Below are 25684 nucleotides of genomic sequence, written 5' to 3'. Positions count from 1 at the left end.
TTTTTAAAGTCCAACAAGAACTCAGAGGAACGCGAGAAGTGTCTGGACAGTCAGAAGAAGACTTGAGGTAGCTAATCTTGAGCCAAAAAGGCCAGTTAACCCCAGTCCACCGATTTAGTTACCAAAAGACTGGTAATCTTCATCGAAGACGCGCTTCCCGAAGAAAAGGGTACACGTCCAAAAGACATGATCGATTCATTTTCGGCTCTCGCTAGTTTTTAAAGTCCAACAAGAACTCAGAGGAACGCGAGAAGTAGCTGGACAGTCAGAAGAAGACTTGAGGCAGCTAATCTTGAGCCAAAAAGGCCAGTTAACCCCAGTCCACCGATTTAGTTACCAAAAGACTGGTAATCTTCATCGAAGACGCGCTTCCCGAAGAAAAAGGTACACGTCCAAAAGACATGATCGATTCATTGTCAGCACAACGTTAAAAAATTCGGCTCTCGCTAGTGTTTAATGTCCAACAAGAGCTCAGAGGAACGCGAGAAGTGTCTGGACAGTCAGAAGAAGACTTGAGGTAGCTAATCTTGAGTCAAAAAGGCCAGTTAACCCCAGTCCACCGATTTAGTTACCAAAAGACTGGTAATCTTTATCGAAGACGCGCTTCCCGAAGAAAAGGGTACACGTCCAAAAGACATGATCGATTCATTTTCGGCTCTCGCTAGTTTTTAAAGTCCAACAAGAACTCAGAGGAACGCGAGAAGTAGCTGGACAGTCAGAAGAAGACTTGAGGCAGCTAATCTTGAGCCAAAAAGGCCAGTTAACCCCAGTCCACCGATTTAGTTACCAAAAGACTGGTAATCTTTATCGAAGACGCGCTTCCCGAAGAAAAAGGTACACGTCCAAAAGACATGATCGATTCATTGTCAACACAACGTTAAAAAATCCGGCTCTCGCTAGTGTTTAAAGTCCAATAAGAACTCAGAGGAACGCGAGAAGTCAGTCAGAAGAAGACTTGAGGTAGCTAATCTTGAGCCAAAAAGGCCAGTTAACCCCAGTCCACCGAATTAGTTACCAAAAGACTGGTAATCTTTATCGAAGACGCGCTTCCCGAAGAAAAGGGTACACGTCCAAAAGACATGATCGATTCATTTTCGGCTCTCGCTAGTTTTTAAAGTCCAACAAGAACTCAGAGGAACGCGAGAAGTAGCTGGACAGTCAGAAGAAGACTTGAGGCAGCTAATCTTGAGCCAAAAAGGCCAGTTAACCCCAGTCCACCGATTTAGTTACCAAAAGACTGGTAATCTTCATCGAAGACGCGCTTCCCGAAGAAAAAGGTACACGTCCAAAAGACATGATCGATTCATTGTCAGCACAACGTTAAAAAATTCGGCTCTCGCTAGTGTTTAATGTCCAACAAGAGCTCAGAGGAACGCGAGAAGTGTCTGGACAGTCAGAAGAAGATTTGAGGTAGCTAATCTTTAGGCAAAAAGGCCAGTTAAAGTTAAACGCCCACCGAGTAGCACCATTCTACGATTTACCAGAAAACACGTTAATTGGACTGACGTTTAATGGGAATCAGAGTGTGCCTGCGGGGTAGCGATAGAAGAGGACGAGTCTACAGAAGACTCGCGCGGTGTTGCACAAAAAGAAAACGTAGCTTTTGAAGAAGGTTCCTGGATGGTTTGGGCGAACAAGATCGAAACTTATTCGATAGAACCCTTTTCGCTTGCTTAAGTTTCCTTTTCGTTCAATATTTTTTCTATCCCAAAAAAATAACTTAATAGCAATAAATACCACTAATTATAAAGCTAAGATTAATTGTTTCGAGATGCTGGAATCAGAAAAAGAATGGAAGCTACACACAAAACACAAACTTTGTTTAATCTCTGTTCAAACACCGACACTAACTCGTTTACACTCTCGCGTTTGTCGAGGCTTGCAACGCATGTAAACGTAGCTTTAGATGTTGTTTCAAGGGATACACAGCACACCGTTTACACTACAACTACACCAACACTCACAATTACACTACCAGACGCGCGTTTCGATAACCAAGTTATCGTCTTCAGAGACTCAAGGTAAACTGTTTAATCAGTGTAATTGTGAGTGTTGGTGTAATGGTAGCGTGAATAGTGTGTTCACCAACAGTTCCAGAAATACCAACTTAGTAAGGGATACACAGATTTCTGTCATTTGGTTTTAATCGTTATTTTAATCCTATTCAGCTAATTTGGACGTCTCTTTAAACTCTATGGCGCTGCCAACAAGGTCTCAAGTGTGAAGATTTTCTCGAATTGGAACCAGCTTTAGATGTACTAATAGACTTTACTTAACGGATGTAAGTTGACGTGGAGAAAAGAATGTATAGTGAAGAAAATATATTTATCTATGTTATTTTCCCCTAAGCAACGATTTAAACTCTTTTGGTGCGACAAAAATTCAGTTCTGGTTGATTCTATGAATATTAACAAAGGAAATCTACAGCAAGACCCTTCTGGAGGACGATACAAATCAAACTAAAAGGCATAGTCTTACTACCAACTTCTTTGGTTAGGTATAACAGTTTTTTGAAGATTTTTATCACTGAAAATGGTACAAGGAGCATACAGGATTGTTCAAAGACAAAAGAATCGTCAAAGCCATCAATGTACATGCTTCACCAAGAGGAAAAACTCGCCTAAAGTGTTTTGGTACAAAAAAGATATAGTTCTGGTTTATTCTATGAATATCCACAAAGGAAGTCTACTGTAAAACCCACGTCCCTTTTGGAGGATACAAAACAAAAAGAAACATAGTCCAAGTACCAACATTCTTTGGTTAGATATGTTTCTTGAAGATGAGACTTGGAGCATGTACGACAATCCAAACACCAAAGAAAAAATATTGTTGGTTATGTATTACAGTTTTTTGAAGATTTTTGTCAATGGAGGTGAGTCTTAGATAATGTACGGAGACCCAGAGACCAAAGAACAATTTAAGCAATGGATGTAGACGTTTAACAAAGAGGAAAACCACGACTTGTGTCTTTTGGTACTAAAAAGACATGATTATGGTCGAATTTAGGAACAACATTAACAAAGGAAGTCTACTCAAAGACCCTACGTTACTTCGGGAACAAAACGAAGAGGTTAAATCTCATCTATCGAGATTTTGATGCACGACCGCAGAGTGAGACCAAAACTTGGAAGGTTCAAACGCAAAGTCTTACTAATACCTAGTTTATTCTTCCAAGGCAAAAATTAAGTAGATAACGTCACTAATGGATAGCTCAAGAGACTGTAGGGACCTAACCGAACTCACTAGAAACAGATTTATTCACAGACGATTGACATTCATACATCATTTCGTAATAGAAATACGAAAAAAATAGACCTCGTATTTGGTCAATATCATTACTGCCGAGCCCTTCTAGACGCCGTAAGGGTTTCCGTGTTCGAGCTGGGGTGGAGTGATTCAAACAATTCGAAAAAAAGGAGCGAACGCGCTATTCAATGACAAATACGTGTTAGTCGATGATTTCTAATAATTTGAAATGTTTCGAAATCTTACCCCGCTATATTTGATGTCCGGAGCTCGATGAATTTCTTCAGGAACTTTGGTAAGATCTCCAAAACTTCTACACTGAGTGAATCAAATGCAGTGTCAAGCAAATCATGCAAAAAAATGCGAAAAATAATAAGACTATGAATACTCGAAAAGCTAAGCAAAACGTTACTACGAAATAATTTTTTTTTAATATACGAGGTTTGATCAAAATTATTTTGCATCTTTTTTCAATTCTGTTGAGGAAGTAAGCATTGAACGACAAGATTTTTTGATTAGACCTCGTATTTATACGCGTATTTAATTTTGTAGGAATATTTTGCGTTAATGAGGTAAACGAACAATTCTTACCAAGTTCTTAACATTAACGTTATAGCAATAGTCCTCATTTACTACCTCAACATTGGTCTAAAATAAAATTTTTAGCGATAAAAAAAATTGTTAATATCAAGCTAAAAAATCAAAAATATAACGAGCACAAAATTTAACGAAACCAACTTTTATATTTTTACCATATGAGGGTGGTTTAAAGATAAATCCAGATTTTGAAATAAAAAAAAAATTTTGTAGAGTTTTTCTAAATGGTCTCCATCACACTCTCCGATAGCTTTCGGATGCTTTTTTCATAAAAATATCTCGAACAATTCTACCTCGAAACCCGCGGAGTGCCTCTTTCAATAGACCAAAGACATAATAATCACATGGCGCCAAATCGGGACTACAAGGAAGGTATTTCGCAACCCAATTCGTTCAACGTCTCCATCGTAGGGCCGAGCTGTATGCGGTCAGGCGTTGTTTTGCAGCAACGTCGTACTACAGATTAGAATATCGCGTCGTACTGATCTGTAGACAGGTTTCGTCGTGTTTTAAGAGCAATTACCTCCCCCGTTGACCGTGTAATCTTCGCCTTAACTGGCGAGCCTTCCTCCACCTTCCACCACCCGACGTTGATGCCCAGTAATATCACGTCGGTCTTCCAAAATGACACCGCTGACGTTCTGGAGCGCCGCACAAGTAGTAAATCACTTCTCGGACACACCATTCATACACTCGAGCCTTGGAAAGGCATCCCCGAATTGCGAGGTTACGTAGTCCAAGTTTCGACGCTTCGTAGCAGACCAATTCAACATCCTGTACAGCCACTTATACGAAACTAAAGTTTTCGCGCGTTTATTAAAAAAATTTTTTCTTAACAACTCTCATTATAACACTTTATATCTAATTTCTCTTCCAGTAATGTACGGTTCAAACTGACAACAGAAAAACAACATTTTCAAATCAATATAACCAATCTTAATCACTTTTCCCAACACTTGTTCTAAGAATCGTTTGGAATTGCCTTCAAAACACAGTTTCGACGAGATGATAATCACTAAAGTTACAAAAGCTCTGATGATGTACAAAAACTTAGCAGGGAGGTATCGGAGTTGTAACTGTGGATGTACACGGCAATTGTAAGACCAGTCATCACATATGTGCAACCGATGCCCAACAACTTCAGCCCAAAAACATGCCCAACAGCTGCACTAGAAGTGATTCTAGATCTTCCAGTTGATAAGCTCGCTAAAGTGTGGACACACAATTCCTTCATGGAACCCGAACCCTTCTGTGGTATCAGCTACAGAATAATGGAAAAGACATTGAAAAAGAAGGTAGATATGAGCAAATGAGTCTGAGAAGGCAAAGACTCTTTTGGGAAATTATACGAATACTAACAGAAGCCCTATTTGGCCGAAATTTGGCCATTAAAACCATCCCACATTCTAGACTTTTTGAAAGGAGTGTAAACAATGAGTTCTTCTGTATCGCAGCAAGAAAGGAGGTCACAGTAGGTCCTTTGGATCGCGTGGTTCTCACAGGCCTTTTAGGCTCATAGCATGGAAGTGATTCTAATGTTTTGCTTTCGTTTTCCAGTCCTCTCTCTTATGTCTTCCATCACCTCTGCGCTCCATCTTCTCCTTGGTCTACCTTTTTTTCTTGTTTCTCCTTGTTCTATGTACTTCAATTCTTTTGTTGCTCTAAAATCTGGCATTCTCCTTACGTGACCCAGCCACTCTATTATTTTGCTTAGTTCCGCTTCTCCAAAAAGATTCCTTATCTCATTATTGGATCTCCTTAACCTTTCTGGAGATTTTGGGATCTTATTATCACCTCCAGCACTCCCAACTGTTTACTTCCCCACGTCATCCTTGCTTCCAGATTTTCTCCCTCGTCTCCGTTGTCCTTGATAACCACCCCAAGATATACATATCTTCGAACTTGTTCTAAGCTAATTGCCTTTTCTACGTATAGTTCTATCGACAAACTCTACGACGTTTCGGCTCATTTTTTGGAATGCCATTCGCTAGATTGTTGGGCCGTTTCGACGTAAAATTCTCAAACATTATTCCTTATATTTATTTCATGTTTAAAGTTACGTGTACATCCATATATCGATGAGTAAATACATTGCGATACGAGGGCGAGTCATTAAATAAAACTTCTATTTGAAATTTGATTGAGCTACGTGATTTAGTTTGTTTTTGACCCGTCCTCGTATCTGGTTTCAAGTCGGTTTCGCTACGATTATTAATTGCTACATTTAATTTCAACATTAACATGCTCAAAATTCTACTCGACTCGCCATACTCACCACGGAAATATTTTCTTTTTCTTCTTTCCTCGATTTTTTGGTTTTCTTTTTCTTCAAAACTTTTTCTTCGGGTACATCCGATTGGATGGTTGTTGTTTCCGTGTAGGTTTCGGTAACGGTGCTCTAAACGCGAACAAAAATAAATAAAAGAAAATGTCAAATTGAAAATATTTATATTCTGTTTGGAATGTTACCCCCAATATATTTTTAAATTGTTTTTTAGTTTTATTTTCATAATAGTTGAGAACAACAACGCATTACATCGCTCTGATGAGGTCCAAATAGACCGAAATCGGTATTTTTGAGTATGAAAAAGTTTTGTAACTGTAAAATCAAAATTTCTAAGACAGCTCCACAAAAACCATTCAAAACTAACAAGCTATATATTCCGCAACAGCTTCTAATCCTCTGCAAGGCTCAGATTCGTCTATTATGTATAATAATTCAGTATCGCCCTTCGAAACCATACAGAAACTCATTTTCTGTCAATTCCTTCAAGATGCTCATCGCTTTTTCATTTAAATCTTCAACGGACTCGAATCATGTTCCTTTAATACAGATTTGACCTTAAAAAAGAGGTAGAAATCGCACGGTGCAAGATCCGGCGAATAAGGTGGGTGGTTTAATGCTGGAATGTTGTACTTCGAAACGTCTTGACGAACAGAACGAAATGAGCTGGGATATTGTCTTGGTGAAGATGAAGACTTCTCCTAATACAATTCGGGTCGTTTTTTTCTTATTCTTCCAGTAATTCCATAAAAACATGAAGATTATTATCATGATTAACAGTTTTACCTTCAGGAGCCCAGTGGAGGTATATAAATCCATGAATATCGAAAAAAACAATCATTATTCCTTCGAATTTTCATTAGATTATTTTTTTGGCTCTTGGCCAAGTTAGTGCATGGATTGGCGCGTTGTTTCAGAATCATAGATAAAAAACCAAGATACTTCACACGTTATTAACTTTTCTATTAAGTTTTGAATCGCATTCAAGGTGAATATTTTTGCGGGATTACCGAATTTTTCGATATTTCCGTCCGTTATTGACCTAGCAACCTGACAACAGCTTCTTGGCTATTTCAAAAACACACGAAAGCAACAAATATTCATTGGAATATACTCGATTCAATAAATTACAAGTTTCAGTTGTATAGTTTCCAAGTTTCATGTGAAATTTCATAACAATCCGTTGCTCAAAACAGAACAAGAAACAACTCCTATACAAACTAAGGAAACGGCTATACTGGTTTGTCTGCAGACACGGTAGACATAGCATCCGAAAGTATAGACTTCAGGCTAGACAGCTGACAGTCGCTAACCTTTGGCGCATGCGTACTTTTCTGTAGCAGTGCTAGTCTTAATAACCACACCTCGTATTCCAAATAAACAGATTATAACTAAATTCCAAACAGATTATAATGAAAAAATATGTAAAGTTGGCAGCATATGGGACACTCTTTTATTATTAATAAATATTCAGCATTTTTTAAAATTAAAAATTTCCTGACGTATACGAGGTATTATTAGAAAATTATAAGGGATGTAAAAAAAATTAAATATCGGGAATAGTTATGATATTTAGAAATATTAATAATAAAAAAGGTGCGAATTTAATTGGACCGTATATTAAGCATTATCAAAAAACAAAATTTTTGCGAATTTGAAAAACCGACAAACATGCAAAAAGCTGCGTTATAAAACTTACTTGGAAAATTTCTTAGATTTCGTTATTTTTTTCATAGAAATAATATTATTACTCATACGGAGTGAATTTTGAATGCGGTCGTCTTATGAGGTAGACGAAAATAGATAGATCTCATTTTTTTTTTTGAATACAGCGATAATAAAATCAAAACATTTCCAGAAGAAAAATGAGCTATGGGACAAAAACTGAATACCTACTCGGCTGGAAATGCTTTAAAAGAATGAAATCGATCAAGAAATAGGAATACTAAAAGTGGTAATTAACTATCAATTATCTCTTCGGTGTTTATGATTGCAGTTTAGTCCCAGTTAGCCCTGCGAGAAGCTAGAACGTACTGCAATTGTTTACCTTCTAGCAAATTCAAACTTGTGATGAAACGTGAAAAAATATGCACCCTCCACGAGCTTTGGCGATAGAAAACGTTCTTGGAGGATTGCCTTAAGAGAATCTCGCCTTTTTTAGAGGGTGGCAGTGAAGAAATTAAGAGGTTGCAATGGGCTAAAGAACCTAAAAATTACACGCATAAAGAGTGGGAAAAAGTTTTATGGAATGATGAGTAAAAATTTGAGTTTTTTGGATCTTAGAATGAGTGTTTATTCGCAGGTCAAAGGAAGATCCGGACGATAAAACACGCCGGAGGTTCGGTGCTGGTTTGGGGATGCTTTGGAGAAAATGCGAATGGAGACTTGATAAAACTCGATCGTATTTCTTGTATAACACGCAAACTATAGGGAGGGGAAAAACTATTGACCACCAGTGTACGTCATTAAGCTACTTAACTCGATAAATCATAGAAGAGTACAGAAAATGGGGTCTTGAAGTGAATGTGTGTGCATCGGAGCAATAGCACAATACATCGACCAGCTCAGGCGTCAGTCGGCGTTGTGCCATAGCCACTATTGACGCTCCCACCAAGTGTGAATTGCGAAGTGGGATTCGTTTTCTACAGGCTGAAGAAAATCGGAGAATTAGTGGTGTGTATAGGAAAAATTTCATGTGTGATGGTGTTTTGCGTGAATGATGTCGAAAGTTTAAAGATGGCCGTAATGATGTGCATGATAAAAGGGGCCAAGGACCCTTTCAAGGACGTTTCAAATGACCTGGAGTTAACAGAATGGTTAAAGAAAACCTCAGATTCACCATTACTGCTTTGTCTACGGAATTTCTAGAAGTTTCAAGGTCTGTTTTGTACTCTTTCTTTGAAGAGGGTACTGAAAAGCTTGTGCACAGATATGATAAATGTCTTAAACTCTTTTATATGAACTTGTCTTATTTAAGAATAAAATAAAAACGGTCCTCGTAAAATACTGCAAGGAATACAAATAGTTAGGAATGAAAATACACTTGACATTGCAAATCAAAGAGGGAAAAACGCTAATGACGACCGAAATGAACTTCTGGAAAAAAGCAGAGGGTAAATCCAGGATAAAAGATGACAGAATAAGGGATATAATGACACTCATTAATTCATGACATCAAAACTAAACCAACTAAACCACAAGGGAAAAGAAGTAAAGGAAGAGCACTAAGAAGCTAGAGAAAGGTCATAGGTGATAAAGGCGGAAAGGGGAACTACAGAAGACAGTTAGACATTAGAAGACTTCGAATAACGTTGTAAACAGATATGTAAGTTTACGTCCCCGATAGAAAGAGATTTGAAACCTCCCAAGATCAAAGAAGCAAATATAGGAATAAAAAAGAAGAAAAATTGCACCCGAATCTCTCTGCTAGTGAACTGTTTGATACTCGTGGGGAAGTGCGCAGATTGAAATCAAAAGGAACCAACAAACTAACCACCTTCTAGATTTTAAATGTTTTCGTATAAGTTATGGTTGAGTTTTTCAAAGGGAGGTTTCCGCTGGAAATCCTCCCTAAATGTCCTCCTCCTCTCTAAAGAGGCACAATAGATTACCAGCACTAACCTAACCTAGTTCTGATTTGATTCAAAGATAAATTTACTTATCGGATGAACCCTGTTGCTTGTTTTAAACTGTCACCTTAAACCTTCAAGTAATATGTAAATCGAATAATGAAATTCAAAAAAAAAATCGTCATCTATACTTACATCATCGTCGTCATCGTCTTCTTGAGTATCTTTCAATTCGAATTTGTTGATCTGTTTAATGATATTGACCATCTTCAATTGACTAGCATCCTCGATTTCCTTTTTTTGATTCGCATTAACGTCGCCGTCTCCTTTTTGGAATTGACTTTTTAAATTTTTAACGATTTCCGGCGGAACTGTTTCCGTATCTTTCTCTCTATTATTAACTTTCACATTTTTCGACATCACCTCCGCGTATTTTTCGTAATAATTATTCTCGGTTTTACTGTGATACAAAAATTCCGTATAAGTCTCTTTAATTTTATCTTCGAACGACGATTCTTCGTATTCGACGAGATTTTCTTCTTTTTTAAATTCTTCGATGGATTCTTCTATGGTGACGGTTTCTTCTATTAGTTTCGTGCCGCTATCCGAGACGAATTCGTAATCGTTAACGCTATTTTCGCTAGCGTCGAGATCAGTGACGATTATTTTAGCTTCCTCTTCGTTATCAACTTCATTATATAAAATATTCTCGATCATTACGTCTTCTTCTACGTTTGTTTTAGATGGAACATCGACTGGTTCGTAAATATCTTTTGGATCATCGTCGATATCTTGATATATATGCTCTTCCTCTAATTCTTCTACTTTATCTTTTACATCTTTAAGATTTTCGTAAATATTTTCTTCCATTGGTTGTTTTAAATTTTCGTAAATGTTTTCTTTAACGTTATCGATATCGTTATTTGAAATTTCTTCTTCTTTCGGTGGAGAATCGTTGGATTCTTCGGAAGTTTCCGTATTTTCTCTTTGGAAGCCTTTAAGGAAGTCGATGTTTTCTTCGGAAGGGGTTAACATAGGAGAAGTGACTGTTTGAGTAAATAGAAGCGTCGCAGCGTCGTCTGACGTTAATAGCATACGATCCTTAACAGATTTAACGTTATCTTCTTGAGTTTTAATATCTGAAAAATCCGTCGTATTCAAACTAAACGTCGGTTTATCATTTTCTACCATTTCGTATTCATCGGTGAAATCCATTTCGATCTCGGGATTTAAATTAAGATTAAGCGTTTCGGGTGCGGTTTTTTCGACATTTTGGTCCGTCATTTCAGTCTTAGTTGGTTCGGGTAACGTTTCGTACAAATGCTCCGGTTCTTCTTCAATATCGTTTCGGTCTTCGGAAGAATCGCCGTTTTTTATATCGAATGTTATAGCGGGGGTGTCGTAATAATGTTGTCGTTCGTTTTCGATGAAATCGTTGCTGATTAACGCGATTTTCGACATTGGGCGAATGTTATTGCTGATATTTTCGTAGAAATTTTCTTCCGGATACTGATCCGCCTCTTGAAGATCGTCCTGAAAGTCACGTTAGTAATACACAAAAAAAATTTAGCGGGTTAGTACATAAAACATTTTCAAAAATTATCGCGCCTTCATGTATGGCCAGTATTATTAGGATTTATACGGATGAGGCTCAATTACTTCAGAAATCGGCTACTACATTACAACCGTTATTATTCAAACATAAAGATAAACGTTTTTATATACGAAAAAATCGTGTTTTTGTCAAAATTTTTGAAAATGTGTTAAAGAAATGCCAATAAACGAAAAAATACACACTTTACTCATGCAGTTTTTTAGTCTCATGTTAAATTCTTCCAACAAAGCTTCTTCAAGATTCTCTTCTTCTTCACTTACTATTCTAGATTTTTTCACAGTATCTGCCATCTGAAACAACAGATGATAACATTGAATTTATTCTAAATAAACGTCATACGTTTTGTCATACAGGAAGAGCAAAAAAACTAATAAAATAACGATATTTTGATTATAAATGTTGTATTTACAGAAAGGAAATACCCAGAAATCCTCCGGAGCTAAATCTAGACCGTCCGCAGGTATCGCGAAATTAACTGCTGAGCTCTTAACAACCAATCCGTTGATAAGTTCTACAAAGGACGGGCAACGCTCTCTCGGCATATGACCGGCAAAACTCATAAGTCTGCCAACGCTGTCGAAAAAGATTAAAACGCAGTATCTTCAGACAGTTGTGTCTGTGTCACGATAACACGTGCTCGTCGAGTAGACGCTTTTTCAGAATGAATAACCGATACAAGGTCACGTTTCGAGAAATCGCCGCCACCAAATCGTTCAACAGTATGGAAGACGTACCACAAATTACTAAAATCGGGCTCTGTTGCCGACGCGCCGCGTTCTGCACGACCAGTATCTGTAACAACTAACGATAATATGGATTCAGTTGCGCTGGCGTTAGTTGAGCAGTGCAGCTATCGGGAGAATTTCAAATATCCTATCGTTCTCTACGACGATAGCTGAAACGCACGCACTATCGAATTAATTGTCCGCATCTCCTCCACGCACTTCCTGAGGATGTTTTCGACCGCAGATTGGAATTTAGCAAATTGGTTCCTTGGATGCGGCGATCCGCAGTTCCAGCATTCCATTTTGCGGTTGGTGGGATGATGAATCGGCATAACTGCGTGTTCTCCAACGACCAAAATTCTCACGTCTTCATTGGGAGGTGTCACGGATCTGTATTGTTTTGAGGGCACGTAACGGGCCAAAGTTATTTGAAAATGCTCTAAGATTGGCCCGCATGTGACCTGGCGCCCTATGATTTCTTCCTGTGGTGTCTTCTCAAGAACCGCGTTTTTGCAAGGGGACTACGCACCTTTCCCGACCTTCGAACTGCAGTTGAAGAAGTCCTAGAGGACATCTTGACATGCTTCGTCTGATCTGACTCTCATCAAGATGGGCATCAATTTGAGCATTTACAATAACCCTTTTGGAATATCTTTTGATAAATTTTTTGCCGACCTCTTTGAGAATTCCTCCGCAGAAGACGTCAATCACCGCTTGGTTTGATGATAAACTCATCGTGGATTACACCTTGGATATTAAGGAAGTTTATGGTCTGGTCATTGGTGTCTTTTTTTGTTTTCTAACCTCAAGGTTTCACTTGCAGGACTTTAGTGCAAAAGTAAACGCTTATTTTGAACTTATATTGCCAGTCTTTATTTTTGTTTTCATTTTTGGCGTCACTAATTTTTTCCGATATGCATCTGTATCAAGAATCTCAACAGAGAAAAAATGAAATATTACGTTCAGTACGGTCCTTGTTTAAACATGAACACGTTGGCAACAATGCAATTTATAATGTCTTGAACTGAGGCCAAGATTATTTCTTTGTTTCTCATGAATATTCATAAAAGTTACTATGCCGTGAATCATTCTCTTACAGACAAATAACAACATTCTTTCATTTTCATGACACGTATTGATCAATGATTATTATTTCCATTGAAAATTACGCAAAATTTGTTTTTATAAATTGCGAAATAAACTGTCGCGACAAACTAATAACGGAAATATGTAAACAATTAAAAACAACTTTGATAAATGATAAAAAAATGCTCATATCATTAAGCAGTTATCTCTAATACTTAGTATTGTGGAAGATTCAGAAATATATTAGAAAAAGGTAATAGAGAATCGAGTACTTCAATATTTTTTTCTCTTCCAATATTCTATCAATGTAGATTCCACAGAAAGGCGATTTTATACACCAGTGTACCTAGAAATCTTTTGCAAAGTTAGCAAACACAACCCCAAGCAACCGCAACAATCCCAGTCCTGCAGAGGAGCAATTCCTATATCAGGGCCTACTCCAACAAACCTTCCTCCTATTAAATTTTTCTTTTCCTACGAATCTCTCTGATCAGTGCACCAGGTAGCTAACAAAAACCGGCTGCCGACCATATCTCAAGAACGTTTTGCGTTTTTGTTTGAACTCATGTGTGAAAGCTCGCTTCGACTTCTGCGATTGGTTTTTCTGATTTTTTTAAAACACTTCTGGCAAACAAATGCTGAAAACTCAAAGAAATACACTCGTCATCAAAAGAATTGACTCAAATCGCATCCTGGCGATTAATACAATTAACCTATTCGCTGGTAAATCGTAGACGAGCTGCGCGGTGGGCTTGGGTTACTTTTGGGCCAGTAGCTGGTGTTTTTGGTCTAAAATTAGCTGCCTTAAGTCTACATCCCACTGTTCAGCAACTTCTCGCGATTCTATGATCTCTTTTGAACACTTGAACTGTTCGATATGACTGTAAACCCTTTGAGCAGCTTTATCATGAGTTGTGTCCAAGAATTCTTGTTTGTTATTGGTGTTTGATGGTTAACTGATAGTTGTGGGTCAAGTAGATAACCTTTTATAAGGGTCAGTTAGTCTAATGGAACTGTGGCGACATGGCCATCGTGAAACTAGTGTCCAATATCAGTTTACGGGCAGCATCGATGCTTTCTGGAACAACAGCCGATTTTGGATGACCTTCAAGTTAAATGCGACCCCGATGATTGATTTCAGGAAACCAGCGAAACACAGTGGATGGAGATGGTGCTTCATCTTCAAAAGTCATTTTTTATTGGTCTATCTTTTCGAATCAAAAGGCGGGGGAGAATGGAAATGAAAAAATATCTATAAGTTCGGTTGTACTTAGCCGATTTTTATAAACTTGATGTTGTTTGAAAGATCTTTTGTCCAGTAATACAAAATATTTGAATTCTAAGCAACCCTAGATCTCCAAACCCAACATGCTTAGATTTTTATTCGTGTGAATAAAAGATCTAGTTTAGACATATTTGACAGCATCTTCCAATAGCGTAAATGCAAATGGAGGATGTGCTCATAAAGCTTCCAAAATGTTTTGTTCCTCTAATTAAATGGAGGTCTATCTTTAATTTCCGCAGCCGAGTTAGTTGGACAGGGACAAAGTTATCGTGAAGTGGCAAATCTGTTTGGCGTACACCACACAACCATTGGCAGATTGATGCAAAGATTTCGAGAGACCGGTTCTAGGAGGCCTGGACAAGAACATTATTGAAAAGCACGTCGTTCCTTTGGGCCATTGATTGGTGATAATTTTCGTTTAATACATGATATTGTTCTGAGTTACCTAAACGAACTAGGAATTTATACCCTGGACTGGACACCACGAAGTCCAGATATGAATCCTGTCGAGCATGTCTGGGATATTTAAAATGTTAGCTACAGTTAAGGCGAGTTTACACGGTGCGAGCTAACGGGTCAGTTGAGACGGCAAGTAACTGTATGCCAGCTATTGTTACCGTTTAAATGGATCCGCCGAGCTACTGTCTCTTCAAGGATGGGCAGCTACTGAATGCGAGTAACTCCAAGATTTTTTGATTTAACTGGCCACTTGCCTTCCCCCACGAGACATTAAGCCAGTAGCTCGCATCCTATTCGTTTAATTTGAACGGCGAGTACAGTATCTTGCTAGACAGTAGACGCGACGCGACGGCGCGCTCGCCGAACTTCTTAAAATGGCGGAACGTTGGCGCAAGCTCACTGCCTCGCAGAATTTTGATACCGTATAGCTACTTAACTAAGTGTAAACGGGTGAGCAACTGCATATTTTGGTCCCCACTCGCCAAGTACAGCTACTGTTTACTGACCAGCCTAGCAACTGGCACTGTGTAAACTCCCCTTTACATCCAGAGGCGGAAATACACGTTTTAAAAAAAGAATCATTATTGTTTAGACTGCAAGTTCTATTTTTAAGAAAATTTCGTTTTATTGCAATGTTTTTATTTTTAGTTTTTTCAATCATTAAAAATCATTCAAAATCACTACACATTTCTTATTATTGCGTCAAAATGATTGGAAAGAAGTTAAATAAGCGAAATATCAATTTAAATTTATTAAACAAAAAAATATTTTCAAAAATCGGGGTGGTGCGTTATGTTTGACCACCAATGTATATAAACCATAAGTAATTATTATTTTATCATATGGAAAAAGTGAAAATTCAATAACTATTTTTTTATAGTAAAACAGAGTAAAAAAGGATCAAGGGGTAAAAAAAGATGTTGTACAAATAGTGTTCTTGAGTAGAACCTAACCTAACTTATCCTAACCTAACCTAACTTAAAAACAATGATCTAGCGCCCCCTACAACCCCAAATCGATATGGTATGGGACGATTTTTAGATAACGACCAAAATGGGGATTGTTTTATGAGTTAACAAGAATTGTTCCACTTTTGCGGGGACACATTGTATAGTTACCGTAACCAATAATAGATAATGAGTCGATCCTAACCCGACAATATTTTACATAAAAACTAAATAAGAATTGCTAATCACGTGATTTGTTAAAATACTTTAATTTGCTACATATATATATATATATATATATATATATATATATATATATATATATATATATATATATATATATATATATATATATATATATATATATATAAATATAAAAATCTAAATGCACTTGACATAGTTTCGAAAGTATTACAAGTTTTTTTTTTATAAACGACCTTGTAGAAGTATCGTCCGTCCTGCTTATGTGCCAAAAGAAAATCAATTTACAACACTCGTCAGGTAATAATTAGAAAAAAACGTACGCTGAATATATTATAACGTTTATTGGTATTATCCACCTCACGATTTACCACACCGTAATTTTATGGAAATAAATAAACACACGATGAAATTGTGGGAAAAGATGTTGGAAAAGAATTAAAATAGAAAAGAAAGTATCACTATCTTACATTCATAAAGAGGTAAATGAAATACCAATTAAAATAGTAAAAAGAATGTTATTTCCGTCGTTTGATACTGTTTTAACCAGCATCAATACCTTGTAAATCATAACCTACATTATAGTCTAGGGAATAAAGCACGAAATAAGACAAAACAAAAAGAAATTAATGAGTTTTTGAATGACGTTTTCATAATCTTGAAAAGTGTTTATTTACAAGTGCGAATGTAGCCTCACGAGTATCGATACGCATGATACGTAACCAAAACCAAAACCAAAACAATGATCAGCGCATGATCATTACGTGAACATCCCGGGCGAAACGGGGCGCACCATCGTTATTGGTCCACACCAAAATATACTACAAATAAAAAGCCGCGTGGAAGGATCTATGTCGCATTGCTTTAAAGCGGCATCGTATTATCGTACATTATAGTCAAGGAAATAGAGCCCAAAAAAGACAAAACTTAGAAATTTATGAGTTTTTGAATGACTGGAAAGAAACTCGAGAAACTTGTTGCACAACAATTATGAATAAGAAATGAAAATTGCATTCGAGCAGGGTTAAATGCATTTTGAAAAGTGCTAGAGGATTTTCTAGCTCGCTGAATACGACGGCGATGACCCGCGAGGTACAAATATCGTTTTTATAACTTTGAAACGAGTTTATTTACAATTGCAAATGTAGTATCGATGCGCATGAATCCAAGTGACTGAAGAATAGTAAACCAAAACAATGATCAGTCCATGATCATCACGTGAACATCCCGGGTGAAGCGGGGCGCACCATCGTTATTGGTCCACACCAAAATATACCACAAATAAAAAGGCCGGGTGGAAGGATCTATGTCGCATTGCTTTAAAGCGGCATCGTATTATCGTACTTTATAGTCGAGGAAATAGAGCCCAAAAAAGACAAAACTTAGAAATTTATGAATTTTTGAATGACTGGAAAGAAACTCGAGAAACTTTTTGCACAACAATTATGAATAAGAAATAAAAATTGCATTCGAGCAGGGTTAAATGCATTTTGAAAAGTGCTAGGGGATTTTCTAGCTCGCTGAATACGACGGCGATGACCCGCGAGGTACAAATATCGTTTTTATAACTTTGAAACGAGTTTATTTACAATTGCAAATGTAGTATCGATGCGCATGAATCCAAGTGACTGAAGAATAGTAAACCAAAACAATGATCAGTCCATGATCATCACGTGAACATCCCGGGTGAAGCGGGGCGCACCATCGTTATTGGTCCACACCAAAATATACCACAAATAAAAAGGCCGGGTGGAAGGATCTATGTCGCATTGCTTTAAAGCGGCATCGTATTATCGTACTTTATAGTCGAGGAAATAGAGCCCAAAAAAGACAAAACTTAGAAATTTATGAATTTTTGAATGACTGGAAAGAAACTCGAGAAACTTTTTGCACAACAATTATGAATAAGAAATAAAAATTGCATTCGAGCAGGGTTAAATGCATTTTGAAAAGTGCTAGGGGATTTTCTAGCTCGCTGAATACGACGGCGATGACCCGCGAGGTACAAATATCGTTTTTATAACTTTGAAACGAGTTTATTTACAATTGCAAATGTAGTATCGATGCGCATGAATCCAAGTGACTGAAGAATAGTAAACCAAAACAATGATCAGTCCATGATCATCACGTGAACATCCCGGGTGAAGCGGGGCGCACCATCGTTATTGGTCCACACCAAAACATACCACAAATAAAAAGTCGGGTGGAGGAATCTTTGCCGAATTGCTTCAAAAGCCGCTAGATCAGGTGTAGCACAGGGACGGCATCGTATTATCGGCAGTGAGATTATTTTTGTCTGTTGCGTGATATAGCATGGATATAGCTGATAAAGTTTTTGACATTAGCTAAACTCCGCCCTAAAAAGCTTCCTTTTAACGCTAACTAAAACCAAATGAAATACAAGAAAATGATGAGGTTATTACATCAGGACTCATTTTCAAAAAATTAATCCATAAAACACAGTTGAATTGTTTTCTTCATTATAGTTTTCTGTTTTTTTAAATCATATACTACGAGGACCAAACCAATCGAATGGTATCATCCAAAGAATTGTAATTTCTTTCAAAAATCACTATACATACAAATAGAAAATGTATAAAAATATCTGTTAGTAAATATTTTTGTTTGTCAACGATTCATTCCACGGGGTGTTCCGAATAAGAACTTACTCAACATAATTTTTGTTCGTCCCTGTATATAATAAAAAACGCAGGAAACAGAGCACGACAAAGGTTGAACAGAATTGTTTTTGGAATCCAGTACATTCTCTACCTCTATTTCTAATAGATACATTATTTTTTGTATTCCTATGAAGGCGATTTGACTGAACGTTTTTTTTTGAGTTTGCCATCAACATCAGCTTTTACAGTTTTCTTTTTTTTCCTGAATTAGCTTAATGCCGCTCCCTGTATGTCAGTGGTATCAGCAAACCCCCACAATTTACGCCGGTTCCCATTGGACGAGTGTATTTAAATTTACTACACTCGTTCCTAAATTAAAAATAGATGTCTAAAATTCTGCGTCTCACAGGTAGGATTCCAATATTTGTCTTTTTACGTTCGGGGCTAGTGACCGAAGATAAATTATGCAATATGATCCAGATTCTAAAAACTATTCTTGTTGTTGTAAATATAAAAACAGGATATTTTCGAAATTTGAATATTTTTAATTTACAATAAGTCAAAATTATTAGCAAATACATTCTGTATCATGTACGAGGATCGTTCTGGAAGTACCTGGCCCATTTAGCTCCATACAGTTTTCCCAGCGATGTTCAATAAGTTGTAAACCCTTCTTATAATAAGAATCATCAAAATAACCATTACCTAGTCATTTTTGGAAAATCTTTGACTACAAAGCTAATTTTTCAAGACTAGAAACAGAAAATTATCCGAGATGGCTAAATCTGGAGGAAAGGGTGCATGAGGTAGCAATTCAAAGTTCAATTCATCAATTTTGCAATAACGGATCTGTGAGCTGGTACATTCTCTTGGTACAACGCTTTCTTCTTTAGCCGTTTTTTCTGGATTTCTTCGTTCAAACGTTACATATTACTCGCCGTTGATAGTTTTTCCAAAATAATGGAAATGATTCCCCGCGCATCCCAAAAAATCGACGCCATGTCCTTGCCTGCAGATGGAACGATCTTTACAATCTTTGGAACCGGTTCTCCCTTTTTAGTCCATTGTTTTGATTGTTCTTTTGTGTCCGGGGTGAAGTGATGGATCCACGTTTCATCCATGGTTATGAAACGGCGCAAAAATTCTGCTAAACATTACCAAACACTCGATAGAAACATCACGAGGCTTTTGTTCCATTGTGAGCAAACGCGGCACCCATCTTGAACCCAGCTTCCTCATGTCCAAATTTTCAGTTAGTTTGCGATTTATCGGACTTTTGAAATGCCTTCTATGTCCGCTAGCTCGTGCTCTTTCAGTCGACGATCATTCAGTACCACTTTGTGGATTTTTTCCTGGAATCGTCACCTCATTTGGACGATGCTGGCCTTCGCAGGACGTACGGTCTCGTTTAAACTCTGCTACCCAATATTTTACTGTTGATAACGAAGAAGCAGTCTCGTCCAGAGTAGGATCTATCACATAAGGATGACCAAATTCATTGAAAACGTTCAAGGTATTTTTGGAATCATCCTCGCGAAGACATCAACATTCTAAGAAAGACACTTTTTTTAATGGTTCGTCCTCGTACAGAAAATAAACAGCGGCATTCTTGAACGTATCTATAAAAATGGAAAGCGACTTCCAGAAACAAATCTTCGGCTAGACAAAAGAAATTTAGATTGGTTCAGGCAAAAAACTTATTCACGTCTAGCTCGGCGACGTTCTTGTACTATCACATTCTCGATTTTCGTTTCGTGAAGTGGATTTATGATCCATGGTGATATTTCCATCGACAGTAACGTTTATCCTTGACGTTAGAAGAATCGAGCAAGTTCGTACAAGTTTGCAAGCACATACACCACAAGTCGGTTCAACTTGCAGGTCTGAACAAGCTTTGCGGACGGGACAGAAACGGCAAGTCTCGACACGTTGAACTGAATATGGAATATGCAAGTTTATATAAGTAACAATCGCAGATATTATCTTCCTATATTGATAGGAGAAGTCAGGCCGACATTTTAGTTCTTTACTATCGAAACCTAATAAATTTTAATGGAATGTGGTCCCTGGTGGTCCACCTGAACCACTTTTGAAATCAAGGGTTCAAATAAATAAGAAAAACATTATCTTTCGCACCAAAACAAGATAGCAACTTTAATTTACCTCAGGTTCGTGCAATTGCAGATTTTTGGTCAAATTTATCTAGCAAAGAATATTATGGAGGGTGGCAAGCCGAAGATTACGTCGTAAAATGTGCTAGTCGTCAAAGATGATGTAAAGTATTCAATAGAATGCAGTATGCAATTTAAAATATTCATTCCAGAAGGGGAGACTAAACTAAAAGTAATTTTTGTTTCGTCAGTCTTTAGTATCTTTGTTTCGTTCAACAACAACAACATTCCGAAATTCCTTACCGCGTTCCAGTTACCACAGGTATAAATATATAACTCGGTTGATTCAGATATGTACCGCCATTAAATATAACCGTCGAAAAATCAAATTTCGAAAATAGAATCGGCGAATGTAACAGTTACCTACAGAAATTCTCCGACTGGTGAACTATGAATAGAATCAAACGCGGTAGTTGCTAGACAATTTTACGTAAAGAAAAAAATTGAAATTAATCACGCAGATTAGAAGTAACTGACCCTTATAAAAGGTTATTTACCTGACCCGCCACCCATCAAACCTACATTAACAACAAGAATTCTACTTGAATATGAACAAGGCCAGAGTCAACGAGAAGTCCATCAAGAATTCAAAAAACCGCGAGGAATAGCTGGATATTTAGAAGACTACCATGAAGATCAGCTACTTGCCCCAAATTAACCCCAGCTCCTCTACGCAGAATACAAATTAATTAGATTAACGAACAATGAAGCTGCGTTGTCTTCTAAGTGTGTGTCTTCGTAGTAGCCATAGAAAAGGACTAGTCTACAGAAGACCTGGAGAAAACGTAGCTTCTGGAGAAGGTTTCTGGATGGTTATTTCGATGGAAGCAAAACCGATTTGGTTTTTAGTGAAACTGGTAGTGGAGCCGTCTTTCCCCAGGCCCTTTTCATTGGCAAAAACTTCATCCTAGATTCATGTTAATGTCCTTCCACATACTGGTTTCGTATTTACAGGATATCGAAATTTCCTGATGGTTTGGCTAGCGCGTAGACCAGAGTTAAATTATATCGAGCATTTATGGTTTAAACATAGAAAATAAATTATTATTTTGACGAATATAAGCTTGTAATTTCGTTTTTCATGATTAGGGATTCCTTTTCGTTTGATATTTTTTCTTTACCAAACGAATAACTCAATAACAGCATAGACCACTCATTATAAAGCTAAGAATGATCGTTTTGAGACATTAAAATCAGAAAAATGGAAGTTGGGAGGTTTTTGAACGTCCTCGCGCGATTGAGCGACTTTAAAACCATAGACTTAAGTGACTTTCAATTTGATCCAGTGACCTCACTAGATGTTGAAAGGTGCGATTCGAAATATTAAAATATATTGTAAGATAAAAGGCTAAATTTCCAGATAATAACAATTAATTACCCTGTATCTATTACAAGATATTAATCCGTTTTGAAATTTAGTTTGCGATTTATAGATAAAGCCAAATATTTAAGCGACCCAAAATAAGTGTGAGTTAATTCAAGTTATACGCAATCGAATTCATTTAAACGTAAAGTGCTTGACAGAAAAAAAAATATAATTAAACGATTAAACGACTCAAGAGACAAACAATCTAATTTGTGGATATTAAAATAATTAAAGCACTCATTTTCACGATATAGACCGGACAACAGATGAAAAAATACGTTTGGGTTTTCGGATACTATATTTTTATTTATTTTCAGTTCTACCGGAAGTCGACTGTAACTTTGTTATTTTGAATAGAACACCCTGTGTATTAATACATTTTTGAAATCTACGTAAAATTTTTGTATACTCCTGTCTAAAAACTGTTTTCAAAAACTGCATATTTTTTGAGTTATAAATTTTTTTGTAAAAAATTTGACAGTTGCAGACCCTTATAAATTATTTTTTTAAGATAATACCCTTAACGAAATGAAAATGGTTTCTGTTCAGTTGCTTTTAGCAAGGTCAAATGTATTTGAATCTATGTTCGAAAATTTTTCATTTTATACAGGATGTGTATAAAAAGTGTTCAAAGAGGAAAAAAAAACAACAAATGTACTGTTCTAGTCGATAAACAAAACCAAAAGGAAAGTCAATTTTGGGACATTAATAACAAGTCTTGTAACCAATAATAGGATACCAATCAGGTAACTTCGTATTTCCTATTCGCTCACATTAAGGGAGAACGTTACTCATGACGTCATAACTAACTTTCACGACGACCCTTGTCAAGGGGTGGATCGAGCACCTTAGAATATTTTTTACTATCCCCGTAGAAGATATTTTGACTTTACTTTAATGTAAATCAGTAAAGCGATCCAATAAAAAATTCAATTCAACTCAATTGCCATTCCATTCCACCTGGATTTAAGATTATAACGTTTTGAACTAACTGGAACGGGAAATAGCGTGGTCATGAACGTGATCGTCTTAATGGAATGCACCATTTGTTACTTGAAAACAACCGAAGACGAACCGAACCGAATGGAACCCCATATGTATGAAACAGGACTGAAAGTTTGGGATTTTGGTTCAGAAAAAACGATGTTAGATCCCTAGGTAATCCCGACTGTAAAACATGACGTAAACTCGGTAGTTTGAGGATGTTTTGGTAGAAGGGATTTTGAAGAAATAATGTCAATGTAGGACGTTCTGGCTACCGTCTGTAGCATGACAACGATCCCAAGCAATACTCGAAGCTGTCCAAAGGGTATTTGAAATAAATGGAAAAAAATAATGTTGTGGGACTAGTTAGAAAGCAGTGTCCAACTTTCACTTCACATTTTTGGAATATGCTGAAAAAAGGAATGGAATCAAATAGATGACGATTAATTGTCGAAATTGAACGTAATCTTTCGATATACAGGTTGTCCCACGACGAGTTAAAACTATCTATATATGGCAAAATACTTATAGTAAAATCATGAAAATTTCCATATAAATAGAGCACCCTGTATATTAATACATTTTTGAAATCTACGTAAAATTTAAGTATATTTCTGCCTAACAAATTTTTTTCGAAAAATATATACTTATTGAGTTATTGATTTTTTTGTAAAAAATTTGACAGTTGCAGACCCTTATAAATTATTTTTTACGAGAATACCTTTAAATATATGAAAATGGTTTTTGTTCGGTTACTTTTAGCAAGGTCAGACGTATTCGAATCTATGTTGAAAAATTTCTTATTTTATACAGGGTGTGTATGAAAAGTGTTTAAAGTTTAACTTTATAAATATCAAATTTCTTTATTTTTTTAAATAGAATCACCCGGTTTTCTCTATTTCAATGCATTCAGGGTTAAAAGTAAAAAGGCAAATTCATGTATACTTTCCTATACCTAAACCTTACTATTATCCAGATATTAAATATTTTCTATAAATTTTTAGAGATGCAAATGTGATTTACAGAAAACATTTAATATCTGAATAACGGTAAGTTTTAGGTATAGGAAAGTATACATGAATTTGCCTTATTTTTTACTCCTGTATGCATTAAAATACAAAAAACCGGGTGGTTCTATTTGAAAAAATAAAAAAACTTGATATTTATGAAGTTAAACTTTGAACCCTTTATATACACACCCTGTATGAAATGAAAAATTTTGAAAAACAGATTCAAATACGTCCGACTTGGCTAAAAGTAATCGAACAGAAACCATTTTCATATCTTTAAGGGTATCTTCGTAAAAAAATAATTTATAAGGATCTGAAAGGGTCAAATCGAAGAAAGTTTGCAGACAAAAGTATACTAAAATTTTACGTAGATTTCAAAAATGTGTTAATATACAGAGTGTTCTATTCAAAATAACAAAGTTACAGTCGACTTCCGGTAGGAATTTTTTTAGTTAAAAAGATCATATCCGAAAACCCAAACGTAGAAATTTTCTTGATTTTACTATGAATATTTTGCCATATACAGATAGTTTTATCTAGTCGTAGGACACCCTGTATTGTGTATCACGCAAACTATAACGCGGGTAAAAATTTTTTGCTGGTAGTGCACAAGGTCTGTGATTTTGACTTCCTTTTCTAACGACTATTATAATTCAATTAATATTCATTGTAGAAAATTTATTTTTTAAATTTTATTGTTTTTGTGTACAAAAAATGTTTGTCATTTTTTGGTCCATAAAATGGGAATTGAAATCGTATGACTAATTTGACTAACTCATCGTATCATCGTGATTCAGTGCACGTGAATGAGATTTATGGAAGTAGTGCCAAAATGTGCGAAGCAATTGGAAAAAAAAAGAATATTTTAAAAGTAGCCTCTAGTAATCACGATTTATTTATAGAAAATCGTCACACGAATGTCACAGAAGAGTTCAAAGTAACGTTAACGAGTCGTTTTGAATATCAGTCATGGTTTGCTTTAGTTATAGTGTATGGTATTATTAAAACGGGATAGAAAGCTAACTTGATTGTATTAGGTTCGAAATTTATTGTCGAAAGAAAAAAAAGAAGAATACGATGGTCAATCATACATAAAAGTACCTGTTTAGATTAATAAAGAGGATAGAAAGTGTTTCCAGTTCGAGAAAACTACCCTTTCATGGTCAATATTCTTATTTTGATACGAGGAATTCAAGGAGAGCCGTAAACGTTTTGCGAATCAAACACATCTTCCTAGTTTGCATTTATCAATTGCTTCAAATTCGTTTTAAAGAAAAAAGGGGAGGTTTTTGAATGAAAATTTTCACCTGACACTAAACAATTTTTAAAAACTAAAGTAGATAAGTATCCAAACAAGACAGTATCTGAAATCAAATCAAGGGTTGTTAAAAAGACAGTCTCTAAAAACAAATGACAGTTTTGTTTTTGTGAAAAACAGTTTTTAAAAACAAATGACAAATTGGATTTGAAATATATAGTCTGTAAAGACAAATGACAGTTTTGTTTTTGTGAAAAACA

General features: G+C 36.3%; 1 protein-coding gene across 23 annotated transcripts in view; it reads right to left on the bottom strand.

The window, feature by feature from the left end:
• The window catches only part of LOC130441884 (enolase-phosphatase E1), a 116730-nt gene that overhangs the window by 67469 nt on the left and 23577 nt on the right, over positions 1 to 25684 (bottom strand). For 15 of the 23 annotated variants that reach the window (XM_056775712.1, XM_056775765.1, XM_056775729.1 and 12 more), the window contains exons 2-6: positions 11494 to 11601; positions 9892 to 11229; positions 6119 to 6241; positions 3838 to 3894; positions 3493 to 3564 (exon numbers count right to left, since the gene is read on the bottom strand). In XM_056775712.1, the coding sequence (XP_056631690.1) occupies positions 3493 to 3564; positions 3838 to 3894; positions 6119 to 6241; positions 9892 to 11229; positions 11494 to 11601 (1698 nt within the window). The remainder of the gene's footprint in view (positions 1 to 3492; positions 3565 to 3837; positions 3895 to 6118; positions 6242 to 9891; positions 11230 to 11493; positions 11602 to 25684) is intronic. The other 8 variants (XM_056775739.1, XM_056775776.1, XM_056775855.1 and 5 more) reach the window with 3 other exon arrangements.

This window comes from Diorhabda sublineata, chromosome 1 (assembly GCF_026230105.1).
Source record: "Diorhabda sublineata isolate icDioSubl1.1 chromosome 1, icDioSubl1.1, whole genome shotgun sequence".
NCBI lineage: Eukaryota > Metazoa > Arthropoda > Insecta > Coleoptera > Chrysomelidae > Diorhabda > Diorhabda sublineata.
The sequence above is the reverse complement of the archived record's forward strand: the minus strand, read 5'-3'. Positions and strand labels throughout refer to the sequence as shown.